We start from the raw sequence: 14,869 nt of genomic DNA, 5'->3' as shown, positions 1-14,869 counted from the left end.
CAAAACAAAACAGAACTATATGATATATAAATCACAAACTGAAAGCGTTAGCAATATTGGAAATTTTACCAAAGTCAATGTAGATATAGACATAATCATCACTGGTCAAACAGACAAAAAATACACAGATCAGCAGACAAAAGCTTAGAAATATACAAAGGATTTTAGTAACACAATTAACAATCTTGTGCAAAGATGACAGATAACTAGATCTCTGAACTGCAAACCTAGAGAAGATACACCTTTTTCTAGCACACATATAGTAGGAACCTGAACGAAAATGAATACCATACTGCTCCATAATGGAAGTCTCAATAAATTAGCAAACACTGAGTATGCAGATACATAAAGAATGATACTTTAAAAAGATACTTAAACCATTTTATAAATTAGGAAAATCTGAAAACACTCTCATGATTGATTCAAAGGTTAAAAAAAGAAATCAGAATAAAAATCAGACAATGCTCATAACTGAATGACAAGAACTACCACTTTTAAAAGCATACATAGTTATTTAAATTATAATGTTGTAATACATGACCCTGAATGCTACATTAGATGAGAGAAATAAAGGTGACACTTAATGAGTTAGTTACGTATTTTAAGGAGACAAAAAAAACATCAGAATAAAACAAAACTTTCAGAAGTCAAGAATTTATAAAGATAAAAGCAAACATTGACAGGAAAATAAAAACGAACAAGAGAGAGTATTAAAAAAAGAGAAAATAAAATTAGTCAATCTCTGTCAAACGGATCAATCATGAAAATGGAAGAGAAAAAATAAAAATGAACAACATTAGAACCAAAACAATGACATAATCAACTGCTACAGAGATTTAGAATATAATAAATGGTGGGGCACCTGGCTGGCTCAGTCATTTGAGCATCTCGCTCTTGATTTCAGCTCGGGTCATAATCTCTCAGTTTGTCGAACCTAGCCCCATGTCCAGCTCTGCACTGACAGTGCAGATGCTGCTTGGGATTCTTTCTCTGCCCCTCCCCTTCTCCTTTTCTCTCTCTCAAAATAAATAAATAAACATGAAAATATAATATAATATAATAAATGTCTATTGTGAACAAATTTAAATTAGACATTTTGAAATAATGCAATGTGAAAATTTCTTGAAAGTATAAATTATAAAGTAACTCAAAAAATATTTTAGAAAAGAAAAAATACATAATAATAATTTTTAAAAAGTGATTAATTTTAATGTATCCCCTAATGAGATTTTAGGTTCAGGTTATTTTAAGAACATTTAAATAACAAATAAGGCCACTATTACACAAACATCTTGGGACAGAAATGACAAAACATGCATATAAAAATGCCCACAATAATTTATTTAAAACATTGATATATTTTTTCTACAATAAAAATTGAATATTTTTTATCAGTGAGATGACACCATTAAAAGAAGTGAAAAGGCATGTAGTATACCAGAAGATATCTGCAAACATATCAACAAGGGATGAATCCAGATTATACAAAGAACTAAAAATGAATATAAGAACAAATAATTCAAAGTTTAAGTGAGAAAATGACACAGGCTTTGTAAAATACATGAAAAAGCAGGAGAGCAGGGATGAAAAGGTGAAGCACAATTTTTTTAGGGCAGTGAAAATGTTCTCTTTGATACCATTACGATGAATACATGCCATTATACAATTGTCCAAACTCATAGAATATACCCCACCAAGAGTGAAACTTAACGTAAGCTATGGACTTTGGATGATTATGGTGTCACTGTAGGTGCATTATGGCAACATGTGCCACTCCGGTGGGGGATACTGATAATGGAGGGCTATGCAAGCGTGGAGGCAAGGGTATATGTGAAATCCCTTCACCTTCCTCTCAATTTTGCTATAAACATAGAAGTGTTCTAAAAACTAGTCATAAAAAGTCAATAGATAACAGTAAAAAAGGTGCAAGAAAAGTACCAGATTAAAATAAATTAAGCAGATTGTATTGGTAATATAATCTTAATTTGATCCTGAAAAAACATAATAAGATATACAGAATTTGGCGGTGGGGGGGGGGGGTTGCTGTGTGGCTCAGTTGGTTAAGCATCCGACTCTTGATTTAGGCTCGGGTCATGATCTAATGGTTCATGAGTCTGAGCCCCACATCTGGCTCATCGCTGAGAGTGTGGAGCCTGTTTGGGATTCTCTCTACTTCTCTTTGCCCTCCTCCTTCTCTCTCTCTAAATAAATAAATACATAAAAATTTTTTTAAATAATTTTTTTTAATGTTTTTATTTATTTCTAGGAGAGAGAGAGAGACAGCGTGAGCAGGGGAGGGCCAGAGAGAGAGGGAGTCACAGACTGAAACAGGCTCCAGGCTCTGAGCTGGCAGTCAGCACAGAGCCCGACGCGGGGCTCGAACCCACGAACCGCGAGATCATGACCCAAGCGAAAGTCGGACGCTTAACTGACTAAGCCACCCAGGCGCCCCATATAAAATTTTTTAAAAAAGAAATTTTGGCCAACTGGATTAACTTTCAATACAGACTATAATAAAATATTGTACTTTTAATTTTCTCAAGTACAATACTGTTATTTTTATTGAAGGAGGATATTCTTTTTTAGGAAATCAATGTTGAGGTAGAGATGAAATGTGATATTTTGCAACTTACTTTTAATGCAGTTAAAAATAGAAAAACTTGAAAAAAAAATAATGGTCATTAAGTACAAAAAAGATATTCAACCTCATAAGTAATCAAATAACTCATATATAATTTTATATCTACCAAATAGCCAAAAAATTTAAAAGTCTGATAATACCCACATTGGAGAAAATAAATATTACAAAGAAATTGTTTCATGAACTAGAGTTATAAACATCAGTATAGATGAATCTCAGAAATAAAAGTAAGGGGAAAAATTGCAGGAAATTGTATTGTATGTATCGTAGCAGTCACAGTGTACCATAGCTCTCAAAATTCAGGATACTAATTACCTCTCTAGGAGAAAAACTGGTGTGTGATTAGAGAGGTGGTGGTAATATTCTATGTCCTCCGCTAAGTGGCAAGGACAAAGCCATTCTTATTTTTATCAACCTTTAAATTATATTCATTATATACATACTTTTTAGAATGTATGAAATATTTCAAAAGTATAATAATAAAGGAACCCATCAGAGGAATATTTGATTTATTTGAAAAAAGAAAGTAGCAGGTGAAAATTATCAATCCCTGCAAACAGCCAGAAAGCTCGGCTCAGAGTAGACTTGAAAAATTATGAGTTGAATGAAAATAAAATTCAATGTCTGTAACTACTTTAATAGTTTAATCTATTATCTGAATACTACTACTACTACCGACTACTACTACTACTACTACTACTACTACTACTATTCTAGCTTCTTCAGGATTATATAATCAAAATGCTTGATTACATGATAATTTACCTAGGAACACACAATGTGTATTTCTACAGGGAATATAAAAGGAGGAAGTTTTTGTATTGTTTTGTTTTCTTTTTAAACATTCTTTAGAAATGAAACCATTTTGTGGTATCTTTTGATGATTATCATAACAAAACATGGTGGCTTTAGCTGAAGAGGCTCATTATAATCTGAGCATTAACCACTATTTATATCATCACAGAGAATGAGACAATATACAAAACTAATCAGAAAATATTCCCACGAATATCCCTAGGGCTTTTAGGCGTTAACAATGAGATTTAAGAATTCTAAACTCTAATTGTTTTTCTACCTTGCTGAGATTGACTAGCTTGGTTGCTTTTACCAAAAGTATTTTCTAATATTTTCTCTTTCCCATGGAGACAATTGCTACATCTTGAGTAGCAAAATGGAGCTCATGGACTTTAATTGTGTTCTGCCCCTGCAGCCTCAAAAGATTGTTTTTGGCTCAGTAATTATCTTATACTATAAACTAACCAAAGTGAGCACTTCAGTTAGTGTTGGATCCATTACTATTTAGATCTGTTTGGAATTCAGGGAATGTCCAATCTTAAATTAAAATCTAACATATAAAAAAAAACTTTACAAATTATTTCTCACTTGGTTAACAGGTCTTGATTTAAAATGCTCTTTTTAAATATAAAGTAATAATTTTAAATTGTTTTTAAATATTTATTCATTTTTAAGAGAGAGAGAGAGAGAGATGGAGACACAGAGAGTGCAAGCAGGGGAGGGGCAGAGAGAGGAGACACAGAATCTGAAGCAGGCTCCAGGCTCTGTGTTGACAGAGTAGGGCTAGAACTCAGGAACCATTAGATCATACCTGATAAAGTCAGACACTCAACTGACTGAGCCACCCAGGTGCCCCTAAATTGATACCCAGAAAATGGGTTTAAATGAAAGTATGCCTCCCAAATCCTCATTTCCAACAGCAACAAAAAACCAGACAAGTTCAGAAAGAACACTGTCATCAAGAAAATAAAAACTAAATAAAAATCTTTCATTAGAATATAATTTCTAGACACAATAACTAAAAATGAGGATTTAGCTTTCTTGATCTCTTTATACTTAACCCCTATATATCACTCCACATTTCAGGAATATTTATGACAAAGAGTCATTTGGTACACCTCACGATCATGTTAGGAGGGGGGCATATTGCAATTCTTGGTTATCAAGAGGTCATAAATAAGAAGGAAAAAATAATTCAAAATGACACATACCAGATAAATGATTGTACCTTCTCTGTTGCATGAACACCGAGCTATTCTCAGTTGGACATTTCTTTAATTTTATTTCTCCAAAAACAGGCAGCACTTAACTGATGTTTCAGGCTTTTTTCCATATTATTAATGAAGAAGCTGTTTGGATTGCTACTCTCTTGATACATGAAACAGTTTTCTCTGTATGAAACTAACTTGTCATAATTTTGAGTTTATTACAGGACATCCAAAAGATGCTTTCAACCTGTTTTTCTTCTTCTTTGATTACCTTCCCTTTGGTGATCATCACTAAGATTGCAAGTATTAAGCTTGATGGTCTCTAAAGCTATACTGCCACTTCTGACGGCATCCAAAAATTTAGATTTGCTTTTTTAAATGCCTACAACTGGATATCCCATGTTAAATCAAACTCCTCATTTTCCTAATACCTTTTCTTCTGCCTAATTTTGCATACATTAATAGATACCTCCAGGAAAAACCATGATGCCACACCTCCATCTTTTTTTCTGCTCCTCCATTGAGTAGGTGCCCAAGTCCCATCAATTCTGCACGGGCTCTCTTTCCATACTGACTCCCACTGATTAAATTGAGTAAATCTTACAGGTCAGACTCTATCCTGGCAACTTTCCACTCCTTATCTTTTTAAAGGTTCATTACAATGCTAAGAAGTGGGTTGCTTCACACTGGTGTTACAGATCTATAATCTGAGAATGGGAGGGGTAAATAAAAATGTTCAAAGTTAACTGGTTACTGCTGGCACTGAGACTCAAACCCAAACCCACATCATTGATTTCTGGAAGAAAGCTTAGACATTCATGACAGTTTGGGTTTATTTGTTCTGCCACTTATTAGCTAGATGAGTATCTTAATATTGTCATGCCTCATTTTAATCATTCAGTACAAAATATTTCCTCTTAGTATTATTGTGTTAAATGATATGCTGCCTGTTAATGATTAGCACAGTGCTTAGTGTATATTAATATGCTAAATAAATCCTATTTTTAAAAATAAGAATTATTATTTCTATATTGTTGTAGTAAGTTTTTTGAGAGGTCTCCATTAAAACATATACCCTCGTTCAAACAATGTACATTTTTTTCAATCCCAGTTCTGATCATATTACTTTCTGGCTTATAATCTTCAGTGACTCAAATAGTATCCTTCTGTCACCAAAGTTCTATATTATGGCCACAACCAACATCTTCAGCATTTAATAACACTGTTATCTCTTACTTAATTTATCATCCAAACAACACAGACAATTTACCATTCCCAAAAATATCCTGATATTTTGGGCTAAATCTTAGCTTGGATTGATCCATGAATATATCCTCCACTTGATTTGCTAGTGTTCTGTCATACCATCACAGAGGACTCAGAGGCCACCTCCTCCATGAAATTTCCCTAATTCCTCCAATTAGGCCCTCTTTTGTTCCGTCAACATTTTGTCATGGTATATACTGCATTCTACCTTGTAACTCAGATAATCGGGAAAATGTACTGCGTATTCTAATGAAATCAAGAACTGGATATATTATGTTTGTATACATTTTATAATAAAAAATGACATCTGGAGCCCATAGTGAGAAATAATGATTTGGACATAGAATTAAATTATTTTAAGTTAATAAACAAAATGTAAAAGTTTTTCTTACATGTCCAATTTGGAAGGGATAGTACCAGAATATGTTTTCTTACTCTTTTTTTTTTCATTCCATCACTTAAAAGTACACTTTTATATAATTTTGGTAATTTTTTTAAGTAGAGACCTTTTTACTTCCTTAAAGAAATATTTTTTGGAAGAGATAGTGTTTTCTTCCACTGACAAAGTCTTATATATGGTGCCACATGAAAATGTTCAGAAGAAAAGAAAATTCGAGATTTTACATTAAGAAATAAAAGAAGGAATTTTCTTTTTGAGACAGAAAATGAAAGAAAGAGAGCATATGCAAGTGGGGAAGGGACAGAATGAGAGAGAGAGAGAGAGAGAGAGAATCTTGAGCAGTCTCCATGCACAGCATGGAGCCCAGCAGAGTCCAGTACAAAGCCCCATGTGGAGCTTAATGCAGGACTCAGTCTCATGACTATGAGATCATGACCTGAGCTGAAATCAAGAATAAGACACAATCCACTGAGCCACCCAGATGCCCCAGGAAATTTTTGTATTAAATACATCCATACGGTGGCTGTCCTTTTCCAAGCTTGAAACAAACCTCGAATTTTGTTTGAGTTTTTCTGAACTCACTACTGACTTTGACAAAATACATTATATAGAGCATCTTTTCAGCCAAGACATATTCATCTTATAAAGGTATTTTAATTGACACAGTGATTCTATGTTTATACAGAAAATGAGTCATGCCTATGATAAGCCCGTGACAGTGTCTGCTTTTCTTTTGAACCAATTGAGCACTTTGAAATAGTATAATTGTTGCAGTTGGGCATCTAAGGATTCCATGAGAAGCTAAATGCAGCTCTTCCCTTACAGTCCTAAGGATTCTAGGTCATTGTGAGGGCTGCAACTTCATCAGGTCTTGCTGAAGGCTCCTCTCTTCTATATAGGGTTATTGTTATGCTTGAGCTTTTGCCTTCCAAGTTCCCTGTCACGTCTCCTATGTTGAACTCCAAGTTGTCATATATTGTCAAATATTAGTCTTTTCTAATTGGGGCACTGTCTTTTGTGCCATTTTTTCTCATGTAGAAGACTATTTTTGCCTATACTAACCCTAGGATTGAGTATCTTCAGTTTGTTGTGAAATATCTCTTGATAAAATATGATCGTACTTGCTTGGGCCACTACCCAGCTGTTATGCTACACTTATTGATTGCATGCCTTCCTCACCTACTTAGAAACTACTAAAGAACTTACAGATGCTGCTCATTTGATTGTCTGACTGGGCCATCCATCCAACCTCTACTGCCAGGACTATTCTGCACTGCTCAATCTATACTGGTTAATATGTTAAATCTGAGTTCCATTTATCACATATAATTTTTACTTATCAGATCCCTCTTTGATAGTGACATTCAGTCTAGGATATCAAGGATTCTAAAAAAATGATTTGTCAGATGTAGCAATATATTTCAGTTACAATGGTAAAATGTTAGAAAACTAATATTTTCAATTATTAATATAGCCTCTCATCTTTTGTGTTGATATTCATAGCATCAATACTTTCTTATTTTCTTAGATCATAACTTTAGAAATCACAAGGTTTTTTTTTCTTTTCTCTTCCAACCCATATTCAAATAATTAATCAAGATTTTGAAATTTTCTTCTTTGTTCCTATTCATAGCAACCTGTCCCTGTTAAATGTGATAATTCCTACAAAAGTTTGACTTGAGATTTTATTTAAACATTTACATTAATAATAGAAAAGAATTGCCCAAATATTTTCATTGTATCATTTTCTTGTGTAAAAGAGACTTTCAAATAGCTATTGGACCTAACCAGAAATCACTTACCTGTATTGTAAGAGCTTTTATTAATTGTCTCCTTTATATCTATTAACTTAACATCTTTCAAGTATCAGTCATTCAATTTGCATAATTTCATTCGCACTTTAAATTTTTAAACATATGATTTTCAATTCAGGAAATATGTAGTCAAATAAATGCATGAAAACATCCAGGTTAAGATATTGCTAAATTTTTTTTATCTGGATCAAGCCTTAACATTAGTCTAGGTACGGATTCATTAAAAACACTGTGGGATGCGGGGGGTGGGGAGGAAAGAAGAAAAAGGAAAAAAAAAACAATTAGCTTGCTAACCATTTGTTTTTAGACTCCATGTTTACAACATAGATTTGTTTTTGAGTTCTGCCCCCTACTTGAAATGTACTTGTTTTGAGACAAAACTCAAAACTACTCGAATTATTTTTCTTAATGTAGTAAATCAATTCTATGACTAATTTAGTCCTGCACTCACCAAACAGCTAAAGACAGTGTAATAATTGTCAATAAAATATTTTCAAATCATGTCTAAGCTTCCTTATTATGCACTTTCTGATAAGTACATGTATGAGAAAACTTGTCTCACTGTCTAATGTTGGAGTTGGCCCATGAGGATGCTAAGAGAGAGTTAAGGTCAGTGATTATTCAGGGAACTCAATTTAAAAAGAAATCAGCATCTACCAGGGTCATTAGGACATGTGTCACCTTCTCGTAAGAAGTAGGACTTAAGATATCTTTTGAATTATGGGTTACTTCAGGGAACATATTTTAGTCAAAGCACAGAAACTGAGAGGTCAAGATAGATGAGCAAGCCACAGCTGAGGGGTAGACTGGCGCTAGCCTAATACAAGCAGGGTGTTTTGAAGAGTATTACAAATAAATATTTGAAAGGTAAACTGAACTGATCATATAGAACTTTAAATAAGAATTTTAGATTTATTAGGCAGATAATGTTTTAAATATAGTCTCATATACAGTAGATGTTCAATAAATAAATAAATGAATTTCCTCAAAAAGTGTAAAGACACATAAAAATGCTAATAATGATGTTGTATTGCCAACAGAGAAAACAACAACAGGTCACAGAATTGATTAAAGCACCAAAATTATTGGTAGCATTAGAAATAAATCTGCTTTCATTGTCCATGTGGAAGCCTACATTTACCATGTCCATGTTTTTAAAGCCCTCATTGGGAAAAGAAAAAAAACATTTGTTCTGTCTTAGGAAACTATGAAAAAGAACATACTATCTTAATTCTACTAAACATCTCTGACTATACCAAATGTTCCAACCAAGGGTAAACCATTTCCCATAGAAATCAAATTAGTTGACTGCAAGAAATTTTTTTAATTAAAATTTTAATAATCAAGATGGCCATTATGTTTACATACATGTAATTAAGGCCATTATGAAAAACAATTTTGTTTTTAAAACGAGGGAAAAATAGGTTCAAGTGTTTAAGACACCACTCAAAATAGCCTGAGGTCATTCTGCTAATAGAACCTCATATGTACAAGAATATTTTCTGATTGCCTTGAATATTACACAGAAATATTACCAAGTCAAAACATGACCATATTTTCTGACTTTTGTTGATTGCTAATATTTCACAAAGTTTTGAAGTCTAATTCTAGAAGATTATATACATGAATAATTTTTCTTCTTATATCTTGAGGGTTTGTTTTCAAGTTTATTTATTTGGACAGAGAGAGAGAGAGAGAGAGAGAGCATTAGTGGGATAGGGACAGAGAGAGAAGGAGAGAGAATCCCAAGCAGGCTCTGTGCTGTATGCTCAGTTTGTGAGATCATGACCTAAGCCAAAATTGAGTGGGTTGCTTAAGTGACTGAATCACCCAGGTTCCCCTCTTAAGTTTTTATAAATACAATAAAATTTTGGCAGCGATTAGATGATAGTTATTGCACCTGCCTGAGCATAATGTTGCTTGCCTTGTAAATGAACATACTGATTTCTATCTCAGTAGCTTTGGTTGGAGGAAAACACAATGAAATCAGATATAATACACTAGTTTCTAAAAGAAACTAGAACTATGGTAGCTTAGGTCAACCATGTAGTGAAAAGAACATGGGTTTTCAAGTTCAGTTAGAAAAAAAACAAAAAACCTGTGTTCTTTTCATTGGATCAAATGCTGTACCTTAACAATGCTAATTCTTTAGCGGTATGATCCAGAATCTCTATTTCAAAATGAGAAAATATATTCAAGCTAATATATACTAATATATTTTTTGTCAATAGAGCAAGGTGATATTGTAGGCAAAGGTATGTTTGAGCTTGGTGTTTAATGCTCCAGGTCTAATCGTGCGAATGGCCAAGGAAGAGTCCAGTCATCTACATGAACAAGGATTTTCAACCACAACTCTCCAGCTTTCCTAAATGTGTTCTGTTGAGGAACAGAATACCACTACTCTTGATTTCAGCATAATAGAGAAAAATGTCAGCAGGCGTGCAATATCCCTGCTTTAGAAAATTTGGGCAGAGTTTGAAGGAGGATGGATTTCTCCTCATCTTTACCAAAGTATGAGATTAAATACTACAGTACCAGAAAAGTAACATACGAGTGAAGAACATGAGAGTACTGAGAACTTTTCTACACATAATTTAAAATTTCTTCCACAAAATCATATTTATCCAAAAAATAAGGCCAAAATAAAAATCAAATGACAAGGACAAATGACAAGGGACTCGAATTTTTATACTTGGAAAATTGTATTTCTTCTTGATCTTTAAGTAACTGCGAGAGTTATAACCAATCAAGTTTCTGATATTCTTTGATTAATAGCTCTGAGGAAGAACCAGCAACAACAAAAGGGGTAGGTAAAAGTATTTTCTTCAAAGTGACAGTCAGGGTGTGAGTGTGTGTGCATACGTGTGTGTGTGTGTGTGTGTGTGTGTGTAGTGTATAATTAAGATACATGTGCACATACATACACACACTATATGTATATACGATATATATACACACACTATGTATATGTGTATATATACAGATACACACTATATATATACACACACTATTTATCTCTCTATATATACATACAGCATATATATATGTAAATATATGTATACATATAAACATAAAATCTTTTGATCCTCTCTCTGCCTCTGACATTGTTCCAGCTTTTGCTAAATTTCAGTATTTTATTATTGTTTGGGGTTATGTCACTTAAGAAGTCATCAGTGAATATTGTATAGTAATGAATTGCTATTTGTAAGCTTTTATTGAAAGTAAGTGAAATAGTGGAATTTGAGCTGGAAAAGTTCGTTAGAGTTATAAAAACATTTTCAATTCATATACTTTGTTAAATTAAAATTAGGAAACCCTCTCCTTTTAGAGTTTCAGGTAGGAATCACTTGAGAAACTTTTGAAACATATAACCCCTTAAGTTTATGGTTTTGAAATAAAAAACTTAGAATTTATATTAATTAAAGGAATAGTAAATACAAAACAAGTAAGAAAAAAACAGAAAAATCTAGACAGAACTCAAGAGGCATCATTTAATCCCTTTACAACAATGTCCAAAATGAAATATTTGGGTACCAGTCAAATGATGCTTCATTTGGTGGCTCATTAAAAATAGAGTTCACTGGTTCACATGTACTTTGAACATTTTTAAATAGTGAACTTACTTTACTGGTTTTAATCATTTCTTACTACATGATGATAAGGTCTTAGGATAGGGAAAATGCCATCGTTTTGAAGTAGTATTGAGGTTTCATCTTTGGAGGATAAAAAGTCTAATAGGAATTCAAAAATCATGATATGATCTTAATAATCTTAAGCTATCTTACAATTTTAAGTTGTGTCTTATTATTTCTGTTTATAGTTTGCTACAATTATTTGTCCAAAAATGAATTTAGTTACATACAGGACAAGATAGGTAAAACTGAGAATATTGAATCAAGATAAAGAAAGGAAGGGATTATTCTTAGAATCACTTATCTAACCTAGTATACCATATTTGGCTTTTTCTTTATCTATTAACAATTGCAAGATGAATTTGGTATATAGTCAAACACTGTTGTGTTACCCAAAATAATATGATAAATTTATAAAAGAGATAAATTATTATTCTGAGTTCAGGTCCAAAACACATCCTCTATAAAACTATATTTTTGCTCATATCTGTATTTACAAGTATATTAATACTTCCTGTAAACAAACACTGTGCTTACTTGAAGTTACAAAAGGTCTTGAAGTTATAAAAGGTACTTCTCCATCTTGTATTGCAACCACCACTGTCAAACCCAAGTAGAACAGGGGACCAGTTGAAGGATGGAGTTTTATGACTATATGAGTCTCACTGCTACAAACTGCAACATGTGTTAGGATAAGGAAGCCCGTTCTACAGGGATCTTGGGTAAGGCCTAAGAAGAGGCAAGGAAATTAAGTTCAAATATTTGAGATATTGTAGTTCTATCTCCTCTAAAGCATCTGGGGTATGTGTGTAAGGAATAGTTAAGGCTTAGTTCAAGATTTTTTGATGCCTATTTTATTTCAAACATACTGCATCTGAAAACTTGTGTAACTAAGAATCTAAAATATTCAAAATTATATTTTATCAATACCACAGTTAGTGAAATAAGAATTACGATGTTATTTATAAATGTTCTTACCTTCACATCTTTGACATTCATCCTTGTTCCCTCTTTCCCAACAAAGATATCATCAATGTCCACAAGCATGTATCTGTCCAAGGACAGTGTCAGCCTCTTCCCTGACAAGAAGGAGATGGCATCTATGAAGATGAGCTTGTGTAGCCAAAAGTTTAAGTTGTTGCCAAAAAGAACTCGCTGAATTCCATCATGAAGCCCCAAGTCCTGTATCACCGTCGCATAGAGCGGTTTGCTGGATGAGGATGAAAGGGATTTTTCTGTCTGTAATTCAGTTAAAAGCACAGGCTGGTAGGTTGAATGATTATATTGGAAAATAGTCCAATCTTCCCCAGGAAGAGGGCCTTTCTCAACCTTGGGGGCTTTGGTAATATGCAGCAAAGGAGACTGAGGGTTGACAAAACAGTCCTTTAGAGCTAGATTATTGAAAAGGTTTAATGGAAAGCCTTTTAATTGTGTACTTGGAAAGCTGTTCTCATTGGCTTTATGAAAACCGATTATACTAACACTGTATTCCACACAGTATTTTTCTAAAAGCTCTCGATTCCATGAGTCCATGCTGACGTACTTCAGAATATTTTCATAAATAACTAAAATATATTTCCCTTTGCCATTATCTGTAAGAGGAGGTATATCCCCCTTGCCGGGGGCAATGACCATTTGGTACTGAAATCTGCTAGACTCCAAGATAGCTATGATATCTTGACCAAGTTGAGAGTACTGGCTCTCCACAAATAGAAGGACAGTAGGATCAGTTTTGGATGTATCAATAGGTTTAACTGTTTTCAGCTCCATTGTCCGATATGGTAGAATTTTGATGTCAGAACACTCTGCTTCTGCAGTGGTTTCAATAAGAGTCATTTCCTGTTTATAGCCAGAATAGAGGAAGTAGGCAGAAATGACAATGCTCACCAAGCAAAAGGTAGCTAAAAGAACAACCAATGTTCGAAAACTTCTCCGAAGCTTCACAATAAGATTCATTTTTTAAGATACTGCTTTGTAAGCTTTTTCCAATTTCTTTTCCTAAAGTGCCATTGTGAATAAAATATGAGATGGTGCAAATATCACTTTCCAAAAGTTCATGTAACCATTGCAAACCATGTAAAATGTTTGAAGGGATCACAAGTAAGTTAAAGCTGGAAGGCAATGGACCAGGACAGCAAAAGTTGAAGAAGATATTCTGAATACGTCCAATACCAAAGACTGATGCAGAATCCTTTAAACATTATCTGGAAAAAATAAAAAAGAGAAATGTAATGACTAAGACAGAAATATAATATAAATGTTTATGTGACATAGATGCTTATATATAAGAAACATACATGTCAAAGATAATTTTAGTGTGTTAATATACTAAAATATTAATAGCTTGAAGTTTACAGTCTAGGTTTTTACTATTAGAGTAGTTTTTTTCATGATTTCAAGAACACAGAATCCTATTTCATTTTGTCACAGACAGAGATCATTTTTCAAATTAGTCATCTCAAGAAAAGAGACTTAAGAAAGATGTCTGGGTGGCTCAGTTGGTTAAGCATCCCACTCTTGATTTTTTTTGGATCAGGTCATGATCTCATGGGTTGGTGAGTTCAAGACTCACATCAGGCTCTGTGCTGACAGCATAGAAGAAGCCTGCTTGGGATTCTTTGTATCCCTTTCTCTCTCTGCCCCTCCCTCACTGCTCTCTCAAAATAAATAAATAAACTTAAAAAAGAGAGTTAAGAAAGAAAGTTTTAGTGTCAAATGTTAATAATGATAATGGTTGCTTCTATAGGGCTGGCAAACATTATTTACATAAAGAATTAGAAAATCAAATATTTGTGTATGGGTTGGAACTGCAAAACATGCTCATAAGTGTCTGTTAAGTATCTGGAGTGCCAAGCTGAGGGAATGATTTTAAGTATATAGTTGTTACAGGATTTTCCTTTATAATAACATACCCTTTTCTGAAGTTGCAGGGAGACACCTGGCCTTCTTCACCATAACAGTCAAAACACACAGGATTTCGCTTCCTCTATTCTTAGAAGGAAAGTGATGGAGGAGCTATGGGAGAAAGAACAAAATGGGAGTAACCATCCTCAGACCCCTCTACTGAGAGGCCAGGAAGCCTAGTTGAAAAGGAAAGCTTTGGCGTATCTGTC

At 33.5% G+C, this 14,869-nt stretch overlaps 1 protein-coding gene across 2 annotated transcripts in view; it reads right to left on the bottom strand.

Moving 5' to 3' along the window:
* Positions 1–13,712, bottom strand: part of LOC144241023 (bifunctional heparan sulfate N-deacetylase/N-sulfotransferase 4) — a 246,044-nt gene extending 232,332 nt beyond the window's left edge. For both annotated transcript variants that reach the window (XM_077775467.1, XM_077775470.1), the window contains exon 1: positions 12,735–13,712. In XM_077775467.1, coding sequence (XP_077631593.1) covers positions 12,735–13,712 — 978 coding nt within the window. The remainder of the gene's footprint in view (positions 1–12,734) is intronic.
* Between the last annotated feature and the right edge of the window lie 1,157 nt (positions 13,713–14,869).

This window comes from Crocuta crocuta, unplaced genomic scaffold, assembly GCF_008692635.1.
Source record: "Crocuta crocuta isolate KB4526 unplaced genomic scaffold, BGI_CrCroc_1.0 scaffold654, whole genome shotgun sequence".
NCBI lineage: Eukaryota > Metazoa > Chordata > Mammalia > Carnivora > Hyaenidae > Crocuta > Crocuta crocuta.
Note: the sequence above shows the minus strand (reverse complement) of the source record. Positions and strands in the feature narration are given on the sequence as shown.